At 33.8% G+C, this 26,416-nt stretch overlaps 1 protein-coding gene across 1 annotated transcript in view; it reads right to left on the minus strand.

Annotated features, from left to right (window-relative positions):
• Tua2 (alpha-tubulin) overlaps window positions 1–26,416 on the minus strand; it is a 33,633-nt gene that overhangs the window by 2,324 nt on the left and 4,893 nt on the right. Inside the window, exons 2-6 of the mRNA XM_073083897.1 lie at window positions 10,133–10,355; window positions 4,225–4,397; window positions 3,680–3,808; window positions 3,042–3,212; window positions 2,047–2,250 (exon numbers count right to left, since the gene is read on the minus strand). Coding sequence (XP_072939998.1) covers window positions 2,047–2,250; window positions 3,042–3,212; window positions 3,680–3,808; window positions 4,225–4,397; window positions 10,133–10,355 — 900 coding nt within the window. The remainder of the gene's footprint in view (window positions 1–2,046; window positions 2,251–3,041; window positions 3,213–3,679; window positions 3,809–4,224; window positions 4,398–10,132; window positions 10,356–26,416) is intronic.

Genomic DNA, 26,416 nt, shown 5'->3' on the forward strand with positions numbered 1-26,416 from the left:
TTGAACCCGGAATGCTTTACGCGCCAAACCACTTTGGTAAGTGTGCCAGTAGGTCGTCATAATAAAAGATCCTAATGTTAATTAGATCCTGCTTTTGTCACCTACGGATATTAATAATCTGAAAAACTGTATCATAATTGCCAGAACCCATTCTAAAATTACTCTAAAGAAAACGAAATTGTAAACAAATCGTGCCTACCTAGACAGCCTATTCTCTTCAATGTTGATTCATGTTACTATATTTCCTTACAAAACACATATTCGTCTACTTAATTTTCCACTTATCATGGAAAACAAATGCTTAAATTGTTGGTAAGTGAATTTACATGGGAATATTAGCTTGGCGCCGCCCAGAGCCTTGGCATGGCTCCAACACGCCTGAATCCTATAGCTATGCTAATTTCAATCCTGTCTGTAAAGGAAAATTGCCTGTTGCGATAAAGTGAATTTGCAATCGTTGTAAATTTAACCATATGAATTATTCACTGATTTATTTTACTGTCAGTCGTTAGACGCCAGACAAACAGTATGTGCAAGGCAGTTATATACAGGGTGAATTTTTAAAACGGGCCTTCAGGGCCAAATCCGAAACTATAAGGATTAGCGAAAAATGCTGAAAGGAGTTACGAGGCCGATTTTGATAAAAACTAAAACTGCATCATTACTTTTTTAAAATAACTTATTCCCTAGCCGGGAATCGAACGAGTTCATTTTGAAAAAAAATACACCCTCTATATTATTCCACTATCTGATAGTGTTGCTTATAAGGATCAAAATCTGGGAAGTAATGATAAATGACAAACTAAAGGAAAAGCCTCAATTTTAAGAAAATACATATTTTTTTATATTAATTTGGCAGTTAAGTTCCCGCCATTCATCAATTTAAACATTTCGCGTATTAACAATTTTTTGGCTCAATGTTTCAAATCATTCGAAATGGACGTTTTGTTCTTCAAGAATTTATATTTTTATGTCCGACTTAGTTAAGGTTACTTTTAGGACCATTATAATAGATTTAACTTTCTATGGGCGGAGTTTCGTTTAATACAGATGTAAAATTGACAATTTGCGAGAATGTCTTTTTCGAGTCAAATCCGAATGATAACTAAACAAAGAGATATAGAAAATTATATTTACTGTTGAAACGTAGTTATAAACAACAAACAATAACAATTTACTACTTAATGACTTATCTATTTTTATTAAAAAATAAATCCTAAAAACGGCGGTAATTTACTTGCCAAACTATTACTTTCTCATACTAAGCCGTATGTCACGGTTATAACATCGAATAATTAGTTGATTAACCAACAAATTCTTCAATGGTATGACTTACGTATGTTTCTAAAGAATTACACATAAATCATTTGTTATGTATAATCCTTAACGATTAGTATAGCAGTGTATGGAAAAATATGTATTTTCTTAAAAATTTTCCTTTTCCTTTAATTTGTCACATAACATTACTTCCCAGAATTTGATCCTTATAAGCGACACTATCAGACGGTAGAATAATATAGAGGGTGTATTTATTTTAAAAATGAACTCGTTCGATTCCCGGCTAGGGAAAAAGATATTTTAAAAAACTAATGATGCAGTTTTAGTTTTTATCAAAATCGGCCTCGTAACTCCTTTCAGCATTTTTCGCTAATCCTTATAGTTTCGGATTTGGCCCTGAAGGCCCGTTTTAAAAATTCACCCTGTATACTTAAGAATTCGCAAACATTTAAACTTTGAGGGTGGTACTTTTCACGGATACACTATGGCGACACCACCTCCACACCCATTAGGATTTCCTCCGTCGTGGGTGTCACATATACGTATACCCTATACAATATCTAGACTCTTAACAGAAAATTAAGTTTTTCTTGATTTCTCTGTTATGGATCGATCCTGGGCTCATGTGCGCGTCAGACCGTTATGATGATCGCGTTCAAGTGTTTATAGAATGAGATCTTACTTGTACACTTTGCCGAAACAACATGAAAACAAAGCGTTTAAAAAATTGAATCAGTCTGTAGGAAAAAAAACTAGGTAAATAACGACCTGGTTAGCGGGCTCGAAGCAAGCGTTGGTGATCTCTGCGACAGTCAGCTGCTCGTGGTAGGCCTTCTCCGCGGAGATGACGGGCGCGTACGTCGCGAGCGGGAAGTGGATGCGCGGGTACGGTACTAAGTTCGTCTGGAACTCCGTTAGATCCACGTTCAGCGCGCCGTCGAAACGAAGCGACGCGGTGATCGACGACACGATCTGGAGACGACAATGTACAACATTATGACGGGCTTAACAGCATGCTAAATTAAAGTGATTACAATAATGATATGGACAATATTTAGCTAAATAATTGAGTGTTATTTGAGAGTCCAGTAAATCCATGAAAATTAGTGGTATATAAAAAGATTTCAGAGAGCAAACATACATTTAATTTTGAAAACATACGTTGAATTATGATAGTTTACCACATTGTGGGTGTGGTAAATTATCATAATATCCTCGTAAGTAAAGAGAAAACAAAAATGGGATCTTCTTTATGGCAAATCGGCTCATGGTAAAATGTATGTTATCTGGATTAAAAGGAAATTTATCCTTCAGGGTGACTTTATTTAGTTTGCAAAGTAACACTGTTACATTAGAATTACGCAGATTTTTTTCTTACTTCCATAAATTACTTAAACATTTTTTTGTTACCTTTTATACCTATTTACCTAACTTACAATGATTATAAGTTGAATGGATTTCGCGTGCTTAAAGGTAAAAGGGCCTATAGCTAAGGGTTAATAGGGATTTATGCTGAAAGGGCACATAAAAAATTTTTTTTTTGCCATTCGGTTTGAAATTATCTGAAACGTAAAAAAAATTTAGTTCGGTTTGAAATTATCTGAAACGTAAAAAATTTTTACGATTATGTGCCCTTTCAGCATAAATCCCTATTAACCCTTAGCTATAGGCCCTTTTACCTTTAAGCACGCGATTTGTTGCTTCTCCCTATAATATGAAGCAACCAAAAATGCACATTCTTTCCCTAATCTTAAATTACTCACCTGACCAATAAGCCTGTTAAGGTTGGTGTAAGTGGGGCGCTCGATGTCGAGGTTCCGCCGGCAGATGTCGTAGATGGCCTCGTTGTCCACCATGAACGCGCAGTCAGAGTGCTCCAGCGTGGTGTGCGTCGTCAGGATGGAGTTGTACGGCTCTACCACTGCTGTCGACACCTACAAGTGGTATGAAGGAGATTGTTATGAAATTTATGTGGCAAATAAGCATGAAATTAGCAGGATGGTGAGTCTCTGTCTATCTTAGAGAATTGGGGCCTTATTTGAAAAAACGGCCAGATAGACTTCGCCGCTTCTGACGCTTCTGACTTCGGAAGCTTCTCAGTTTTTCCTCTTCACCACACTCTTTAAACCAGAACACCGCGGAGTTTACCACTGCTTTTATAAGGCAGAAAACGTATGGCGGCGTTGCTAGTGGTGTTAAACACTGGAAGATTGCATGATTTTTAAAAATACACCCTTATATTAAACAAACAACTCTACATTTTTAAATACCTCTTTAAAGTTTTAAAACTTTGTAGGAAACGGAATATACCTTCTCTACGGATTTTAAATCTTTTGTTCCAAATGACCAAACAATACATATTTACCTATTGGAAATTTATTAATTCCAAAAAAAATGTTACCTGTGGTGCGGGGTAGATGGAGAACTCAAGCTTGGACTTCTTGCCGTAGTCGACGGAGAGGCGCTCCATCAGCAGGGAGGTGAACCCGGATCCGGTGCCGCCACCAAACGAGTGGAACACCAGGAAGCCCTAGTGGATTAAACAATAACCTTAGGTCAATTATGTAAATGTTTAGTAACAATAGTCAGTTTGCATGAAGTGTAATCTTCATTATTATTTCAGATAAGTAATTTTCAAACACCCAGTCGTTTAATTGGGCACCTAAGTATTTATTATAGACTTAATTTATTTGTATTTTCTGTATCTACATGCGTACAGCATTACACATTTTTATGACATTAAAATCAGACGCCTATGCTCTAAGGACGACGGTGTATTTTTTAATTGCAGAATTGATCACTTTTGGTAAAGGCAATAGACGTTACTCGCTAAGAAAGGCTATCGCGAAGTTCGTATATCGTTCGTTCGTTCGTATATCGAACAACTACTACCTTTATTTTTTATTATGAATGTATATTTTAAATATAATATGACATCTATAATACCTGAAGTCCAGTGCACTGGTCCGCGAGTTTCCTGAGCCTGTCGAGGACGACATCGACGATCTCCTTGCCGATGGTGTAGTGGCCGCGGGCGTAGTTGTTCGCGGCATCCTCCTTGCCAGTGATAAGCTGCTCTGGATGAAAGAGCTGGCGGTACGTGCCCGTGCGGACCTCATCTGTGGAGATAAAGAATAGGTTAGTTTCGGTGTTCCTTAAATTTGATATTTATTGACGCTCGTATAGAAGTGAGTTACTGGTCGTAATCATTTGGCTGTTTAAAAACCTTTTTTACCTCTCTTACTTTCCACAATTTGCAGAGCCTTAGAGCACACTCTACTATGAGGTTGGTAAGGAAAGTTACGGATTAGCGGCCAAATTTTAAGTAAGACCTCTAATAAAGTTTAAAGACTTGTATCCAATGATGACGTATTTCCATGTCTTCTGAAGTATGGAAGCTCACAAGTAAACCACAAGTAACAGTATAACCATTACTTAACCCGTACACTTTCTGATTGCGCCTGGCCTACCTTTACTTTTTTTACAGAAGTAAGTACTTTTTACGCAAGTAACGAGGCTTTTCTATTGGTATAATCATTTTCAGTCATGTAAAGATACGTTTTCTTAATTTATGTCTATATACATAATTAAATAATTTACTAACAACGTGTTTAAAAAAATATCTCGATAAACTAGTGTTGCCAAACGCATCCATCACCGATTTATACGCCATTCATCATAACAAAATAAAAACAAATTCGGAGCAAATCGCAATAACGATTTATTACCAGCCTCAAATTCTGCGAATGACATGACACAAAGACGAAAGGCGAATCAGACGTAAAATGTAAAATAAGGCAAAGAGTCACAAGTCTTGTGCAGTAACGAGCTTTAATTGTACACAGCTGTGACTACAGAATCTTTTCAAATGAAGTCAGTTTATTACCGAAAGCAGTCAAGTGGACTGTTTAATCAAGACAGATGCACTCAACGTTGCAAATGGTATAATTGAATCCGTTTCATTGCTCCATGCCGACATTCTAAAGATTATCAGAGTTAAGAGCATTAAAGACTAACGATCCATTGGTAAAATTAATAACACTCTGAAACCAATTTTGATATAAACTTTTTTGGCGATAAGGAATCTAAGAATTTTTCGTTTCTCGAAACTAATTATTTCTTTATCAATGTTGAAATAAAAGGCTATATTTCAGGCTAAAAATACTTTTGACGTGTATATATCAATATATCAATTATTTTTTAGTTATCTTATAGGTTTAAATAACATTCAACAGAGATGAATCGTGATTTGATTAGATTGAAAATATCTTGTGCCTGTAGTAGTCGCTTCCTGTTAGCGAAGTGCTAGCTTCTGCCACTTGATGTAATGGAAAGCCGCAAACATAGTTCACGAGACTGCAAGGTGCATTGTGGTTTCCTGCTCAGGTTATCACCAAGCACTCAGTTCAAATATTCATAAACTATGATATACGGGTATTTTATTATAAGATAAGTTTTTTAATGTTCTTATTTTCAAAAATTTTACATCAAGGATGTTATTATAATTGCTAGAAAAGAGTGATGTCCAACTAGGCAGACATCTATATATCGATTTATGATTTCTGTTTTGGGGTTTCGAGCTGTGAGTGTAGAAAACGTAATTTTTCTTAATTTATTTGTTGTGTATCTTTTAATAATAAAAAAAACTAAACGTAAATACCTATTAAAAATAAGCGTTTGCTTAATTATATACTAAAACGATTAGTAATTTAGTATTTGCCTAGATGAAACCAAACGAAGATATCTTGTTTAAGTGATCATGAGAATCAGATGTCGCGAGGGGTCATACTTTTTCTAATCCTGTCAATCCTGGATCGGAGATTGGTGTCAGCAATAAAACAAGGGCAGTGACCGTGTCGACACCGTTTACCAGATACGCACGGCACGCATCCGGTGGCGTGTGACCGTCGCAACGTGTCGGGTTTCTCCGAGCTCGCTCGCCACTCGCCACGCTCGTATGCAAATCGCTCGGTGCAATTCGATTTGCTATGTTAGCGGGTTAGGGTGTGATCATACTTGTAATTATTTATTAAATATCCTCTTTCTATGATCCTAATATTTACTTTTTACAGAGCGGACTCTCAGTTTTACACGGATTATACCTATACAGTCCGCGTAAAACTACTAGTCCACTCTAAATATAGAAATTAATCGCGTGATATAGCAAATTGTATGACTACACCTGCATCAACTTCAGAGCGGACTTGCAGTTGGGCGTGGACTATACTTCTACACAACATTTTTTAAGAAAACTCATTTTGATTATTTGTGTGTTACAGTTAGGTATATGATTTGTTTTGTATATTTTACAAGGCATTAGTGTTATACTGTTTAATTGTTTCTTTTACATTACACTGCATTTGTATTAGAACAGCATGGTTCACAATGCTATAGCACATTCCAAAATCCTGTGCTCAGATAGGTGTATCTATAAATTAAAACTATTTTACGAGAATCCAAACTATAATAAAAAGCTACGTAAATATATATTAAGTAATTTACAGATTTGTATTGATATAAACACACCTTTATTTTCCCAGAAAGAATCTGTGAGATAAAAACGAAGATGTACGAATGAATAGATATATAAAGCTGTGCTATGTAGATTATTGGTGTGAATATCGTCCAAGCGTGAACACTTATTTTACATACACATATTCAGACTTCTGTTTTTTGCATGTTCAATAGGCATATGTGTATTTGTATTTTTTTCTAATTTCTAACATATGTTTGTAATTTTGATTTTTAAATACATACATTTTATTTAGTTTGAAACATCCGTTCATATTAGATATATTGTTAAAAGTATGTATGAAAAATAGTAAGTTGGTACATAGATGCTGTTGTTTGATTTAAATACTGTAGCGTAGATTTAAATATAAAACGTTCCATGTAGAAGGATAGAGGCACAATTGATCGACTTCAAGAAGCACTTTGCTCTATTTGGCGATGTAATGTCGACTAATGGTACACACTAGAGAACATGCACATAACATTAAATTGGCTGAATGTCCATTTTCTTCTTTTATTAGTAACATAAAAACGTACATTATTTCTCAAGAAACGTGATTTATTGGTGTGTAATTTATTTCCAATAAGAAATATATGAAACAAAAAGAGATACTTACTTATATTGCGCATTAACATCACTAAAAATCTGCAATATATGACGTCATAGTTCACGAACACTTTTATGGCGCATCTGATAAGCCTAATATTAGGCTAATGTTAGACTTGTTACACAGAATATGACCAATAGATATAATTCGGCGCTATTAGGCGCGGGCTAGACGTAATGACCCGTTGGCGGTAATAACGGGCGCGTTGCACGCCGGTTCAATACCCCGACGAGGTTAAGTATCAAAGTTTATACTGGTACACGTGGTAACTCATAAAAAATAAAATATTTTATACGTTTGTTTATTTGTGTAGTGATAAATACATAAATGAAATTGGCGAATGAGGTTTAACTTTAATTTAGCGTTGTAAATCTATCATAAATATATTTTATGGACATATAAAGTATGTAGTAAACATAAAGCTTTTTGCATATATATTATCAAATTGTTTCATACATAATTATAAAACGTTAAAAAGGTAATATTATTACTATTTACTTTTCAATTCTGTTATAATTTTTTCATCGCTAATTATCTACGTACCACGGAAATACTCAAGAATAACAATGACAATATGAAAAACAATAACAATAATGATTAAATATGAACATAATGAACAGCTTTCCTTATTTACCTACATCATTTTCCTGAATAGCATAGAACATAGTCTATGTTTAGAGCACAGATACGATACGGTAAGGTTTTTGTGGCGCGCCACACAATACACAATCATGTCGTTGGCTTGGCTAATGCATCAACTTTTTTCTTTACAAAAGTTCACCCCGGTATGTGCCTCGCTTGACCTGAAATATTTGATGGGTTTGTACGACGTGTATATCGGAAAGCCGCATAATGGTAGAATAGAATGAGAAATGATACCCATAAAACGGTTGTAATTATTTTTATATGTATAACTAACTGATAAAAAATATTTTAGTTACTTTTTACGTTTACTAATAATATTTTATATTTATTATGATCGTAATTTTTATTATGAAGAACGGCTTCATAGAGTTTATATAAGAATTATTAGGCAGTTTCATTAAATTTATAAGGTAGCAGTAGCATTTTTCTAAAAGCCGAGATTATATTTTTGTTGTAAGCAAAAATACATTCTACCTCTGTAATATTTCAATTATACTCTATATTATTTCAAATTTAAGACGAAGCTTTAATCTAATTGAACGCTTCTATAAGTGATTAAAAATGTTTATATCACGGCGTGCGTAAATGGACGTTTTACGCACGCTTCGCGTGCGCAAAACCCCCATTTCCGACCCCGTAATATAAAATTTTATACAACACGCGGACGAAAAATGTTTTTCTGACTCGTGTGATTGCAGTCCTCGCCTGCGGCTCGGCCTGCAAACTCACACTTGTCAGAAAAAAATTTTTCGTCCTCGTATTGTAATGTACTATTATTTGTCTCACGTCGCGTCACATACCGATCGCATTTCGTATTAAATCAGAGAAGCCTTCTAAATTATTACAAGGTGGTACATTGCACGCAGAGCGTTACATAAATTGAATTAGATGATATAAATCTGGCAAAAGAGTTTATGCAGTAAATACTACGACTATATTTTATATGTAATAGGAATTATACATTTTTAGTTAGGAATTGCCGTTGGAACGCAGCCAAATGGGCTGTGGCAACCGCAGTAAATTAATTAAAACGATGTTAAATTACTAGCAAGAAATAACGTAAATTTATGTGAATTTTTAGGTCTACGTACTATTTAGTAAGAAATGAGGAGACCGTACAATAAATTTTAATAAGTACAACATTATGATTTATGTTTTATACCGTAGGGGCTTAGTTTCTATATGTGTCACTATAGTCGTATGACATGAGGCCTTTTACTTAGTTCCGAGATACCATGACGTGCGACTTATCATAATTAGGAAACCAAAGTTATTCATCTTGTACACCATTTTTTAAATAACAATGAAAACTGACAAAACAAGTTTTTAACAAAAAATGTAATCAAAACAAAATAAAAAAAATTGAATAGCATTGGAAGAATAGATAGTTATGGAAAAAGTTTTCTTTAAATTTCAATAAGACCACCCAGAGTGGTACAGAACAATATAAAAAAGCCATGATAATTAGTTTACAATTGGCAAAAATAAGAATTGAGAACGCAAAAACTGCCAAATTGATAACCTAATACTTTTTTAACCGACAGACAGACCTAAAGACATTTGTAAAACATGAACAAAATTCCTCCGCATATGCAAAAAAAATATACTTAAGGAAGTATGTTACTTATTTATGTTTTTTGTGCTACGGAAGAAGTTCATTCCTAAAAAGCGGTCTAAGTAAAAGCAACTATTTTTAAACATCAAGTGGTAGCGCTGCACTAAGTATTTATAAGTGGATACTGCAGGTCACGGACTTTGTATGTTTTAGTTTTGCTTTTAAATCATTATCAGCATAAAAAAGACTTATAATTGTATAGTTGTGATGTAATATAATAATTAGATATTTATACTTAGAATTTTCTTAAAAGTTCGCGTAATAACAGCAAAATATTTTTTAAAATTAGGGAGTAGCTTTACCATCGCCGGGAGTAGCTTTAAATCGTATGACAAAAAGTGTATTCCTTATGAAACATAATTTTTCCTGAACCTAAGTATGTATATAAGATTAAAATTGACGTCATGCGCTAATCTCGTAACACAGATTAAGGTATGAACAGTAAGTTTAAAAAAAAGCATTTCGAAAAACGTACCAACAACAGTAGGTTCAAGATCGACGAACACAGCCCTGGGCACGTGCTTGCCGGCGCCGGTCTCGCTGAAGAAGGTGTTGAAGGAGTCGTCGCCGCCGCCCAGGGTCTTGTCGGAGGGCATCTGGCCGTCGGGTTGGATGCCATGCTCCAGGCAGTACAGCTCCCAGCACGCGTTGCCGATCTGCACGCCGGCTTGGCCGATGTGGACTGAGATGCATTCCCTCTGGAAAGATATTGGTATAGTAGTCTTTTGTGCTGAGCTAATCCAAACTGGAGCAGAGTGGGGTATATTTACGACTTCCTCTTAGTTTAGGAAAAAACAGAGTCTAACAGTAGAAACCTACAACGGGTTATTTTATACTCTACCAGGATTAAAGATACAAATATGTAGATAAGAGTAGTGTCTTAAACTATCTAAACTGAGATGAGACATATACCCATATCTTTTTCTGATCTAATGATCATAAATAATTAACAAGCCTGTCATTCAAATATAATGAAACTATAGAAAACTTGTTAGGATGACGTTAAAGTTTTGACTGTTAATAGAAAATTCCAAATACCGAAAAAATCATACCAAAAACACACAATAGGCCTTTCACGGCTTAAACGGTTTTCGAAGCAACGATTAGGGGTAATGATGTTTAAAAACCTATATAAATAAAATACAAAGCGATTAAATCTGGTTCAGCAACCCTTAGGTGGGCTATTAGGGGTGTTTAAATAAAAAACAATCTATTAAGTTTCTCTATTCTCTAAGTTAACAATTACAATGATAAATGAGTTTTTTGTTAGTAAACTAAAGTTGTTTAAAAGAGAAAGAAGAATAAATAAATTCAAGGTAATAAACACGGAGATAATTTAAATAACAGGGGAATAAATAGGGTATGATTTTGTAGCTTCGATGTTTTGTGGCCATGTCATCGGAATCCTGGATTGCTCGGCCATTATGATGCATAATAGGAATATTAGCATTTTACGATTACAATACACGCATTTTTCAAAACGCAAATTAAGTAATATGCTTTGTCGGATATTGATATTTATTTTAACTAAATATAAATTTATCATTTGTCAAGAGAATTAATAAAAATCTTTCTTTTTTCTTTTCGCATTATTTACATCACAATATTATAAGTCATTAAAAATCATTAAAAAAACAAACCAACCACATTAAAATAGATTCCATCTTTTTACGACAAAAGTAATTTGCATTAAATAAAAAGTGTTATTCCACAATACTCAAGTTAAATATAGATGAGGCTGGTCTCGCAAGCATTCTCAGTATTGTGTTAAAATAGCTCCATCCTTCCTAGATCCGCTATCTTGGAGGAACTGAGCACATTATTGATGACGTTGACGCAGGATGAGGATATCCTCGACAGGATACACTCCCATTTTGCGATTAAACTTGAATATCTATGTGGCAAATGAAAATTGCCTATTGAAGTAAACGTTTTTACTTATTTTGATTATGTAATTCGTTCAATCATTATTTGTCTGCCCTACTGCCGAGTAAACTTGCTACTTATTAAACTTACTACTCATTTATTATTCTTGGATTTTAATCGCTAGTGAGAATAAGCTAACGCTGTTATGAATCAATAACGAACAATAGCGGTAAATGTTCAGTAACACCAATCGTAAGTAACTGTGCCCTTTTTAAAATTATAGCTCGTGAAGCAGAACAGAAGGTTGGTTCAGATTAAGATTACGGTTGACTGGTGACATGAATGGTCTCCAGTAGTGCGGAGCGACTAACGACCATCCGTTTGTCATAGCTTACAACTAGGCTAATGTTAGTCATTTATTTTTGCTTCAACATTTAGATTAAACACGTACCGACCTACTCGGTTGTTTATAAAAAATCAATACCTAATCTTATGGAGTACATTAACGGGTCTGTTAGGGCTAGAATTCATATTATTGTCGTCCTGAAGGAGGAGAAACTGATTATTTTAGCAAAGTTGTTAAAGTATCTAACACCATAAAAATGTACACAGATTAAATTGGCGAAGAAAATGTATGATTATAGCATGTGTCGAATTGCAGACGAGCTAACGAGCTCCGTTCACACATGCAGTGTTTTATTAATCGACTTCACCAAATAAAGGTCTTTAAATTTGTTGCGTATATTTTTTGTACCTCGAATCGATTATCAATATTTTTTTAGTAAATTTCCTCCTATCTTATTTACTTGTACACTAGAAATAAATATCATTGGAAATATAAAAGTATCATCAGTATAGGTGATGATTATTTATTACTTTTCCCCTCTTGTAACTCTCGTATAAAATTATGCGTGTCTGTCAGTCAATGTCAGAGCTTATTATGTAGATAAAGATGCACCATGTGTTGCCGCGTTTTGATCTGAAGATGGACATGATTCGCTTGAGTTCGGCGAACTTGTGACGTTTCAAAGTAGTCTTCGAAAATCGTATTTTTGGTCTATTCCGGATAGAATTTAATGACTAATTATATTGAAAAGTCTCATAGATTCTTAATCATGTCCTGCTTTTTGTATTCTTGCTCAACTATCGTCAATGCTTGGTACAGGTTTCCTCTGAGAAAGAGAAGAGTTTAGTCGACCATAATGGCCAAGTGCGAATAGGTAAATTTCAATCACTTTTTTAATGAAACGACGTTTATGACTTAGGCTAATTAATATAATATAGATAGAATGACAGTTCGATACTATTATTAGATACCTTCAAAACTTAAAATCAAAGTAACAGGATTGTTGTTTGCATGTTACGAATACATCAAAAATGCGTTCAACAATGTTGTTTCCTTTAAAGTTTCTCACTTCTATTTTAGTCTGTTATTACTAATCCAGTTACTAGTAACGTATTTTTTATTTACAGCAAAGTTTTCCTGTAACTAAATCGTAACAAACAAGGTGAATCATTCGTTAAAAAAGCTTCACCAAAAAGCAATGTCAATACTTCAAGTCATAGTAAATTCCGTGGCAGCTAAATTGCTCTAGTTAACGAGTATTGTGGGAGTCAGTCGAATTTCGATCGAAGTAATAACCTTTTATACGACAACCTACATCTTACCGTATACGGAAAATTTATATCACCAATTTGATTGTAAATGAACGTAATTAGTTCGATTGGGCAGTACAATTGTAATTTTAAATTGATCCAGTTTAAAACAAGACGGTGCTAATACTAGTATGGTTCTTATTTCTTTTCTAACTAATGGTAATTTTAATAATACAATCAAGACGATTTATTTTACACAAACTGAATTTCATGATTTCATTGTATCCCTAAAACTCTACTATTACTTGTTGTTCAATTACTTTTCGTTCAATTTGTTTTATGTAGTACATATTTACTAACATAGGCTTTCAAGTACTAATAATTTACATACAGGACATAGTCAATATGTCTGATTTAAATGGAAATAAATAAATAAAGATAAATATATAGTACTGTATTGTATCTATCCGTTAAACTCTACATTTCATATTCCCTTAAACCTGTAAACATGTAAATCAGTAATTGGAACATGCACAGTGCACACCGGGATCTGAAAGGACCTGAAGGCACTCCACCCCACCCTATAACTGTGATTGATGTGACCACCATTCCCACCACCGTACCACATCGTACCATCTCTATTTTTATTTCTAAACATCACGTAAACTATGTCTATTAGACTTTGATTAAGTTTGGTATCATTTCACGGCCTCTTCAGTTTGGTAATTGAGTTTCGAAGGGCTATTTATTATGTTTGGGTTCTTTTGTATAATCTAAGATTGTTGTAAAGGTCTTTTCAATTCACTAACAATGATGAAGTGTTTCTCGAACTAGCAAGTTAAGGAAATATTTATATGTAACTTATCTATATTGTAAAATAGATTTTATTATACTAAAATGTGATTGATACACGACTATCTTAAATGATGTATGAATAATGTAGTAGGTACATTGGATTCAAGGTAAGAAAATTGTTGTCATTACCGAAAATAACAAGAATTAGTCATAATTGAGGGTAATTATGGTAACGATAATACATTTATAATTTAAGCCTGTTATTTCAACGGAGTTCAACGCTGTGACATATTTGTTGAAGCAGTACGTATTTTTCATCCAACTTAAACAAGAGAAAAAAAATCTTTTGTTATCAGTGATTAATCAGATTTTTTATTACACCTATTTATCCCTTGTAAATAATGCCACAATGCTACTGTGCTCTGTTTTGAATATTGTTTGCCCTCCTGTAGTTGTTACTCTTTAGTGTTTGCCGTTTCTATTAAGCAAAAAGGTAATTAGCAAGGTATATTGGCAAATATCATTTATTACCTCCTGATTTCCTACAATTTAGATACTAACAACAAGTAGATACTAAAAACCATACCATCGCTGTAAGTTCAAACCTTCTTTTACGTCAAGGAGTATTTACGGTATATCATGAAAATAAAGATGTTATTCCTTTAACCCTTAACAAAAGGGCTAGTGAGCGCAATTAGTGGTTTCCTTGCTAATCACCCCTTGCCATCGTATCAGTGACAACCATATTGAGCGCCACAATATCCGGTCGACCATAAGGCGCTTGTCTTACTATGTATAATATTCGTTCAATTAATAAGGCTAAAGTGTGGCGTGTTTCTGAGTTAAAAATAAAAGGGGTGATAAGTTTTTATGTTTATATGTTATTGAATGATAGGCCATCTCAGTGATGCTTTATCGCTATGCCAGGTGACATAATTAAGCATCTACCTATAGGCATTATTTGGATAACATTATCTTTTTGAGTAAGATTGAGATTTGAGGAAGATAACATGTTCATACGGAAGACTTTAATAAAAGAGTACCTCCTCAATTAGGCGGAATTGTTCATGTCTGTTCCCCGGCTATTTAAAGACGTCGGAATCGTAGTATAATTTTTTCTGTTATTTATGGATAAATTGCAAAGTAATTATCTGAAGCCTAAGAAAACATCGATTATATTTTGTTCGCTATACGTAGTGAAATCTTTATCGAACACATTTCCCTTGGGGTGGAACTAGCGATGGGCGATTGTTCTAAAAAAAAACAATCGAATAAATCGACAATCGACGGAATCAACAATCGATTGTCGATTTATTCGTAGTAACAAAAAAACAATCGAATAACAATCGACGTTCGAATAACAATCGACGTTCGAATAACAATCGACGTACGAATAACAATCGACCTACGAATAACAATCGAGGTACGAATAACAATCGACGTTCGAATAAAAATCGACGTACGAATAACAATCGACGTACGAATAACAATCGACGTTCGAATAAAAATCGACCTTGAAATAACAATCGACGTACGAATAAAAATCGACCTTGGAATAACAATCGACGACCGAATACAAATTATACCGCGCGGCCACATGCGTGTGGTCAGGACAATGTGCAGGTGCGTCGTGTTGCAAAGTTATCGTCACTTGCCACTGGTTGGAAAATGTAAAGTATTGTATTACATTTTAGTCAATTGTACTATATATTGTTGAGAAATAATTATACCATAAACCATTTTGTATCAAATACTATGGACTATGGAGTATCATCGATAATCCAGATGTCGTAGTCATCCCCTAAGTTCGTTTCATGACGTTTTCAAAAAGGTCATCTGAAAAATATAATATACGTCTCCATGGCGCATATTATAGAAAAAGATTATCAGAAAATATAAGATATGTCTTTTTAGCGTATATTATAGATAAAAGTTATCACAAAAAATTATGTACTCATAGTTACATTAAAATTACTCGGTGAAATACTATATATTTGAAGAAAAATAATGTTAACAACGCGAGAAGGGTGTGAGAGTGTGTGGCCACGAGGCGCAGTGAGCAGTGCGAGAAGCAAGGTGTGGACGCACCATTAAATAACGGAATGCAACGAAGCAGCGGAAGGGTGCACGACGCACGTGCGCTTCCCCCACCAAATATATAAGACTGACTCAGATTTCTTAAACACAGAAATTAGGGGCTCCTCACTGCTAGTAGCTTTGTGTATACTAAATAGTTGACCAACAACCAAATAGCTTCGATAGTTCCATTTTTACGTAACAATCGCGTATCGCTTGACTGCGCTGTTACTAGTTTTGCGTGTACTAAACAATCGACCAACAATCGAACAATCGACGAACAATCGAACAATCGACCAACAATCGAACTATCGAACAATCGAACAATCGAACAATCGACGAACAATCGAACTATCGAACAATCGACAAACAATCGAACAATCGAACAATCGACGAACAATCGAACAATCGACCAACAATCGAACAATTTCGATTGTTCGATAGTTATTCGAATACAATCGAAGAATTTCGATAGTTATTCGAATACAATCGAACACAATAACAATCGAATAATTCGATTGGTTTTAGTAACAATCGCGCATCGCTAGGTGGAACAAGTACAGCATACTTAGCGACGGGAAGTATCAGATTACGGTGTTCGCGAAAAACCGGAACTGGCGCAATCGAAAGCACTTCTAAGTCTCGCCGGAAGTCCAGAAACCTGGGGTGAGGAGGGGTTCCTAAAGTTTTAGTACTTAAGTATATAGTATTATGTCGGACCTATTTACAATATATCTAGATAGGTGTACAGAAATAAGGAAGTCTTTCATTTTCAGATTTTGTCTTAGAAATGTTATTATAGAATAATATTTTAGATGTGTGTTCTACCAATTCGTATCTTTGGTTTATATCAATTTTAATGTTCGCTTTTTTGTGACGAGAAATTAGAGTTTAAGGGACAATTTAATGCTGTACGATATGATGTATGTATTTAAATGACATAGATACCTACTTAAAACTATATTTGTGAAAATCTTTCATTACCACGTAGACTTTAAACATTATTATTTTGATATTTCACTTAAGTAATTACGAAATTAATACAAGATCGTATAATTAAAATTAGCATTATAATAGTGGGAATGTACTCTGCAAAATTATAGTGTATAAATGGCTCAAACATAGTCTTTATCTGATGTTACTCATTAACTAGGCAACGAGACCTTTCATATGCAATAGAACCTACAATCACAATGACATGTTTAAATTAAACAGAATAAGATGTTCAATGAGAATAGTGTTAATTCGTTTATACGATTCCGAGAACTATTATAATAATTGTAGATGCGGTTGTATCCGAAGGCCATTATTACATTGCAAGGTAGAGTCATGGCGGTCGCTGACCTCCACTAATTTCCACCACGGCTCGACTCTAGCAAAAAATGGAATAAAAAACCCCGGCAACGACGAGTTAGTGGACGGACAAATGGTTTCCTACCACGCAGCAGTTAGGTCACAAAATTAGGTTATATAAAATTTTCTTAGTTTTTACCCAGAAAGTGACTTTGGGTTTAGGTGTTGTCGGGACTTTGAAGATAATTGAATTAGGTGATATAATTTGAATTAACTGACTTGTATTTTATCTACCGTAAAATGCTTGTGACTCGTGATGATTTTTATGTGTATTAATTTGTGAATAGTCTAGAGTTGAAGTTATCGTTACACATTATACTATACATGTACAGAAATAATAAGATTTATAGATTTTACAGAGTCATTTATTGGTATAGGGTGAAAGCCTGGGTAATTTAATAAATAAACACTTTAAACAACAAGAACCCTACCAAAAGCTCTATTTGAATTCCAGATATGTATATAACTATTCTACGAATTCTATATTAAATTAATAATCATAATAATTTTACGAAGTACTTTTCTATAAATATAATAGTCAGCACAATTAGGACTTAAGTTATATAGCCACGTATATAATGTACTCAATAAACAAAACACTAAAATTAATCTTAATTCAAAAGAAAATAATTACATTTTCTTATCGCCGTCTAGTTGCGAGCAAGTTTTTGTGAGTCAGTGTGATGTCTAAGCCCGCACAGTAGTTGATCGCATTATCCTGCTGATTAACTACATACTTTACGATCATGTTATTGATTCAAATACATGTATCAATTTGTAGCAGACAAAGTTCTGAAGACGAATATGGTTGCGTGAAATTGAGCGATATTCGAATTGCGAATTCGATTGCGAATTGAGTTCAAACTTTAAATCCAGATTCTAGTAAAACAGGAAAATAAATATAATCACTTTTATTACATCAATGGATTTACAGCATTTTTTTAAAGATATGAAAGACTTGTGCCTTGTCTTTGTCCTGTCACCAAATTCAAATATAAAGGGCGCCTTACTTGACATAAATAGACACGTCGCTTTTATTGAAGGCGATCAAAAGTAATTTTCAGTACAGTTGGAAATGTATGGGTAAATACATAAACAAACACAAAAACAGACATTTTTATAAAAACTCATACTAAGGGTACAGGTCTAAAAAGTAAAGTCTAAATAGACCTCCCTTTTTCAATTCAAGTTCGAAAAATTAACTTTATTACTGAAATGAGTCGTTATTATATTCGGTCGGTCATTACCCTGCCGAATCGCCCCATTCAAAAAAATTGAATTATCAGGTTGTTCATTATGATTGTAAAATACTAGTAAAAGCTCTGCAGGGACCCTGAAAATGACTGCAATCTTTAGGGTTGTCCATTAGTAAAATAATAATATATTGCTTGGATATCACGAGACTTCTGTTTTATAAGAGTGAAGTAGCATACAAACTAGGTGGTTATTACCGCTTGTGACGACGCCTTTATATTGTTTGTTTAAAGTTAGTTTAAAGAAGAAACGGCTTACATGGCTATTACGGTATAAAATCAAATCTATATTATCATCATCTATAAAATAAGTAAAAAACTTAATAATATGCATGTCTCTAGAATATATTTCAAACAATGTGCAACCCTATCCGCCCTGCAAATATTTGCCGACTGCGGATTAAGCAGTCCTAGACATACTTATACTTGCTACAAATATCGTCTCGTCTCATATTTCAGGGGTCGCCGGGTGACGTCACTGGCGCGCCTCGCTGACTCAGCCTTCGTTCGTGACATGTTGTACTTTTTGGATATGGGATGTATGTTTGTTTTATATGATGGCGGGAATGAGTACCTACTGTCACATGTTTTCTCAAGTTTCAGGGGTTATGTAACGCAAAAGAATATGTACCTCATCTAATACGGTTTCAGTTACTGCTGCCTATATTATCTGCATCCGAATATTAACATAAGATTTTATAGACCAAATCATTATCGAATTAATTAATTTCTTTTCGACTCTACGACTCTATGTGCAATAGGACACCATCAAACATAGACCTTTGGCCAGAAAACTAAAATAATAAACGAAAAAAATAAATCCATTGACTCTATGTACAGTTCACGAATCGTATGAACTTTATACCTAAGCTTTTAGACACAGATGTGTTCATTTCATCTGCATTATTCATTGTACAGAGTCTTGTTTTTGTGCAATCAGTACCGCGAACTACTGGCTACTCTTAAATAAAATATAACAACTCCTTATAAGAACCAATACTGTAGCTTATACGGTTCATAATAAAACAATCCCTTTAAAGACTCGTTCTACTTAATTAAATAAGATGCTTATATAAATGTAATGCGATATGTTGATAAAACATTGGATTCTCCATTTTTGTAATGATCTAAAATTTCTTACACCCTTATTAAACTATATCATTGTACTTATCTTGTTTGGCGGAAATCAAAAGAAATAGTATTTAAAATATTTTCCTTACAGCAATGAATATAGTACTACGGTTTATACACTCTGTATAATAGGTACCTATTTATCAGCATGTGTAAAATCATTTTTTAAATATTTCTCGACTACAGACTTCGATCACTAATAAGAACTAGTGATCGAAGACTACATACAACGTAAATTTTACTTGAAAGTGACATAGACTTACAATAAAATTTTATTTATCTGTGTCAATGAAAACCATATAATACGATATATGTAAACAGTGATACCCGAGTGGTTAAGAAACTCAGCCTCTCGATCGAGCGGTCCGAGGTTCAAATCTCAGGCATGCACATCTGACTTTTCAGAGTTATCTGCGTTTTAGAAATTGATGATCACTTGCTAAACGGTGAAGGAAAACATCGTGAGGAAACCTGCATACCTAAAAGATTTATAAAAATAATCTCAAATGTACTCGTATGTGAAGTCTACCAATATGCACAATGCACATGGCTAGCGCGGTGAACTATAGTCCAATCCTTCTCATTATGAGAGGAGGCCCGTGCACAGCAGTGGGACAGTAATGGGTCGATGATGACGATATATATAATTATTTAGGATGACTATTTAAAAGGCAACTTTACGCTTCGTTTCTAACAATATTGTTTAATAAATTATCTAGTTTTACCTGTAATTATAGTTGTAGGGACGCAGTGCCTCCCCTGCCGCACTGTACAATGTACGCAAAACACACCCCGTAACTGTAGCGGCACGCAGTATGCGCCCTAGTTTTTGTAATTTTGCTAATTCTGCAATTACGTAATGCACGGAGTTCGCGGAAATTATAAGTTATTTAACTGGCAAGGTAGCGACCGAGGATAACTTTTGTAGTCTTTAGGATGGTTGGTAGATAGGACTTTTAGTTTATGGTTTATATAAATTAAATGAATAAATAAATAAATATTTGTCCTTGCAATGAAAATTATATTTAAAAAACAATCAACACATATTACTATAATCTGTTTTTTGTCGTTAAGTTGTTCTTGATATACAACTATCGATTATTTTGTAAATATATATATGTAGAAAGATAAATTCCTAAATACCATACAAATTTGATGGCCACACATCTCACACAACTCCACATTACGTACCACTGAAAACGTATTTATCTACAATCGTCGTTAAGTTGTTCTTGATATACAACTATCGATTATTTTGTAAATATATATATGTAGAAAGATAAATTCCTAAATACCATACAAATTTGATGGCCACACATCTCACACAACTCCACATTACGTACCACTGAAAACGTATTTATCTACAATCCAAAATCGTATTTAAGCTAGGCTTTAACAATAATTTCAGTACAAAGTAAAGATACGCAAGATAACTTAACATCAATTAACCGAACAATACAAACATGTTACCGTGTAAGTTGCTAAGCGTGTGCTTATAATAAGCCTCAATAAAAGAACAATAAGGCGTGGGCAGACTGGCTTATCGGACCAATTACATGATTCACCCGTATATCGACTTATACGCTGTATTATCTACTGATGATATATTGCTAAGAAACAATAGGTATTGTATATTGAAGTAATTTAATAAAGGTGACTGATTAAGCTATTAATTAGTGACAAAATATCTGATAGGTTAGATTAGATGTATAGAACGTGAACTACTGATATAAGGCTACATTTTAGGGTAGAAGATATAACCTTTTGTGGACTCCAGAGGCACCAGCAGCGCCACACTTAAGTTTATTCAGGTTTGTGGTAAAGGAGACATTCCAACTTAGTCCCAGGTTAGTAAAGCATCTGTAGCCCAACTCAGGCAAGGATCTAATGTTATGGAGTTTTATAGCGTTAATTCAGGTCCCCATGAGTGGCAGTGTTGTTTATATGGCCACTGCCGTTATGTTTTCAGATAGTTCTACGTTTTACATGTAACCAAATAATATATTTTACGATTTTGATCAATAAATTGCACTAAATATGTTTTGATGGGCTTCAACCAATAACATGATTCGTCCAAAAGTTATGAACTCCCAATCCGTATTATCGAGCAGGAATAGATGTCTACAGGATAACAATACCCATTGTGATACTAAATTGCTGTCAGTTTGTCTTTGTCTCTTATGCGGATTTAATGGTCTGTGAAATATTTATTATCTGTATCGCTCCTGCAAATTGTGTATGAACTAAAAGTAAGAAGCTTCTGTTTTTGTTATCTGAGAATTTTTGCAATATTATTGGAATTCATAATAAATGATAGTAAATTGACACTTTTATAACATAGAAAAAGAGACACATAATAAGAAATAAAAATGACAGACATTCTCACGAATTTCCTAATATATAATTAATAATTTTATGTAAACAGTTACTTCAATATCTACATTTAATTATCAAATATTCGGATTGCATGATAATATGATGAAATAAAAACTAAAGGCGTAGCCACTTTATGCGTGACCATAATGACATAATGACTGCGTGTTATAGGTTTTAGTTGATGTACACCGTAATTCGGTACTTATAATAAAATATAATTAAGTGAAGTGAACTAGCCTTTGAAAATATGTTCTAATAGTCACATACTTCAAACAAATTCTCGTAGCTTCTTTCGTAGCAATTTATTATATAGAAGATTAAAAAGAAATATAGTATATAAAAATGAAGTTAGATACTCAACAAAAAGAAATTTAATAATAGATTATGGATTTAAAATATGTATCTGTATATTTATCTTTTGCAGTGTGTAGTTTTTATGAAAACCTGATTCTAGGTCATCTTATGTTGGACGGTCTGATATCTATTATTTACCAAAGTCGAAATAAAAGTCTCAAAATTGTAGTATTTATCAGAAATTAGTTACTCAATGTGAAGGTAAATATTGCATATTAGTACGTAACGATAAACATTCTCGTATCACGCAAAACGAGATATAAAACAGCTATAACTCAATACGAAGCGTATGAATCTTTATTATCGCATAAATGATGCACGGTGAGTCACAAACTAGTGAAAGGTATAAGGAAGCGAAATAAATAAATATTTACTTCGATTTAAAGCTACTGGGTCATAATACGATCGTGTTGTAATCCGTTCCACAATATTATTTCTGCGGAGAAAATTTTCCGGCGATCAATTTAACGGGGATAATCACGATGTTAGTGAATAACGGCACTGATCTACTTTGGAATTGCTGCTGAAGGAGGATAAGACAAGATCAAAAAGCTAAAGAAAGCTTTGTTGTTGTAAACCTGAGACGGTTACAACAACGTTCATATTTCTATTTTAGCGAGCGTTCCTCTCTTTTGGTTTGAATGGCGCTGCAAGACGTACTTAAACAAAAGCTTTCCAACCTCGTTGTCGGGAGTAATAAGAAACTCATCCGTCATCTCCATAGATATACCTACTACTACTACAAATATACTTAATAATAAACTGAATTCTGATTACCTATAATATAATCTAAATGTTTTATTAACCGTTACAGTATGCAAACGTAATTCGTTTCTAAGTTTACATTTCATTTATCGTGATCCTTGAATTGATGCATCCTTAATTTAAAGATTAACACAAAATAACCCGATATTCAAGTTGAAATTTTAAAAATAAAAAGGAACAAACTTGACCGTTTTTATGCAGATAGTCGTGTTGCTCCTATAAGCATCCCCAGCGTCACCCTTGGTTCAGCTCAGCTGGAGCTTTAAGTTCTACTGTGTGTTTCTCCACAGAGCTTCATTGTCAGCCGGAACGCACCAACAATGACCGACCGTTACAGTAATTTAGCCGTTCCACTTTAACATGCACAAGATCGAATTGAACTTTCCAATTACTCTTGAATGAGATTGAAGTAATCATGAGATAATACTGGCTTTATGATTTTCTATTTACAGCTTTAGAATTTTAAAAATAATGCCAAGTTTAGTTTTTTAAAAGAAACTATGTAGCTTTACGTATGTCTTTTATTTAAAGCTAATCTTCTAAAGTAAGTAAGCTTTAGCCGACTGTGAAAGCTCTATACAACTAACCTTCTCCTTAACTAATTAAAAAAGGCATGTAATAAGTCATTATTAATATTAACTCGAGATCGACCGTACGCTATATGCAATTCATATCAGAGATTATCTCCACTATACCCACTTAAAAGCATTTTTGGTATTAATATAACTATGTCCTAATTGCTTTCATAGCGCTATCGGACATCAAATTGTATGCGATAAGTGACAGTTATCAAGTTAATTTCAACGTGGCATGTCGCCTCGAGTGGCGAGAGGTCACTGTCCGTGCAATTGATAAATAATGTCAGTGAAATAAGGCAGATGTTGTTATCCCCCCATTCGAATCTCTGATGCAATCACTGTTAGGCGTAAAATAAGGAATATTAAAATAATATTGTCCTCTTTAGCTTTACTCTAAAAAGCGTATTCAAGTTTAAAAGATTTATCGCTTTACAGCACAACAACAGGGAAACTTTTTTCGTATGATGTATTGATACCTATTCAACTTTAAAAATGTAAAAAATATAAAAACAATAAGTAGTTACGTAGATTTTTAATCATTGACAGAACTAATAAATTAAATGTCTATCCAAAATATTTTTTTCCAAGTCCATAGGTATTCCGTTTTACTTTATATAACTGTCATATTGGTATTAATTTAATTGGTATTTTGATCCATAGCACGCGAAATGCGAGTTCAAACAAAATCCATTACAGAAAATTGATGTTAGCAAGAAAACTTTAATTGGAAAACTTGCTTAATGCGATCGCGGCTAATTGCTAGCATCGCTCGTGGTGTGCTGTTGCTCTATTATTTTTACGATAGTTTCAGTATTTTGTGTAATCGTTAAATTATGATTAAAAACACATTAAGCAAAGTTTCGGATAGTTTAATTTAACACGAATTTATACGCGGAACAAACATGCGAAACTTTAGGGCTTCCAATTACAATTTAAATTCATATTAAACAATGTTTAACCGAATGCTTAACAATATCATTACATCAATATGATTTTACTTCGATTAAAGATAAAGTATCTCTTGTATCGTGAAAATGTATGAAATGCCATACCTAATATCTCCACACGATATTCAACACAATATACGGTAAGTTCCTCGTAAAACTACATTTACTACATAACACCACTTATTATATGCTTACTATACTAACAATAAAAAAGATACATTACATTCTGCTGGATGAGTCGACATATTTTTTGTTACAGTGGCATATTTATTCGTCTGCGTATGTTACGATCCCCTGCTATAGCTAGACAGAGCACAAAGCAAAAATCCGGTCAGAAAACATTTTGAAGTCTTCTACGAATCACAAAGTCTATGCTTCTAGGCTAAGTGTAGTATATCTTGGCAAGAAACATCACCTAGTTCTTCGCAAATTATCTACTCGCCTAGATAGGGGATGCGAAAAAAGCTCTCTGTGTTATTTACATGCATGTAAGCTTTGAGCTTCGCTTTAATAGAGACAATCTGAGACTTACAACATAAGGTCTTAGCGTACTTTGAATACGTATCGTAAAGATTTTTTTGAATGTTCCAAGAGTTATAATATTTAATTAAGTAGTTATAACGGTCTAGAAGGATAAAACTTATATCGAAGTTCCTAATATATTTGGAAATAAGACAGGATATTTGAAAATACATGTAAGCTTTCATTCTCTATCGGGTAAATCCCGATAGGGAATTCTCTTTCTGTGAATCGTTCCAATGTGATTAGCATTACAGAAATATATGGAATAAAGCGCATACGTGAGCTTTATACCGATCGCTATGAATTATTATTGTAAGGTTATTGACTCAATCTTATTTGATGCTGACATTTACATGGAATAAAACAAGTAATTAATTTAAAAAATCAAAAACCCGACTGCACCAAAAAGGTTGAAGTAGAATTTCCAAAAGCAGTGAAATAGGCATTTCATTATTTTTATCCAGAAAACCAAATACAAAGTTTCATAGTAGGTGTCTGCTTCAAAAACAAAAGATGTTCAAAAAATATTATCCTATTTTATCCTCGTAGTGCTCATTTACGCTACATAAAGAACCTATGTGTAAAATTCCAGCACGCTTAAGTTCAGCGGTTTTTCTTTGCGTTGATCTCTGGCACAGGAACTCACTCATTTAGTCAGACAGTCATCTCGATGTGTATATACGAGTATATATGTACTAGCTGACCCGGCAAACGTTGTGTTGCCATAAAAATAAAACAATGTTAAGGGTGAACAACCCTTATCACTTAGGGGTAAAAAAAATAGATAGTGGCCGATTCTCAGACCTACTGAATATGTATATAAAATTAGGTGAAAATCGGTGAAGTCGTTTCGGAGGAGTACGGTAATTTTATATATAAGATATATAATGTATGTGTAATCTCCTCTTAATTTCCGTTATTTTGACACCCTACTCGATAGGTTTGGTTAACTTTTTTTAAAACGTGTTACTATTTCGCGAAAAAATCCATTTGAATTTGAATTTGAATTTGAACGTTTTATAAAATATATAACTTCATTAAATCAAAGTTTCCGTCATTATTTTACCTCGTTAGATGTAGAATTTTATTATTTTTATCTAACAAGCCTGATACATAATTTCAGTTTTTGCTTCAAAATTGACGATTG

The sequence above is a fragment of the Epargyreus clarus genome, unplaced genomic scaffold (assembly GCF_041222505.1).
Source record: "Epargyreus clarus isolate Ecla_fem2 unplaced genomic scaffold, WU_Ecla_fem_2.2 ptg000019l, whole genome shotgun sequence".
Taxonomy (NCBI): Eukaryota; Metazoa; Arthropoda; class Insecta; order Lepidoptera; family Hesperiidae; genus Epargyreus; species Epargyreus clarus.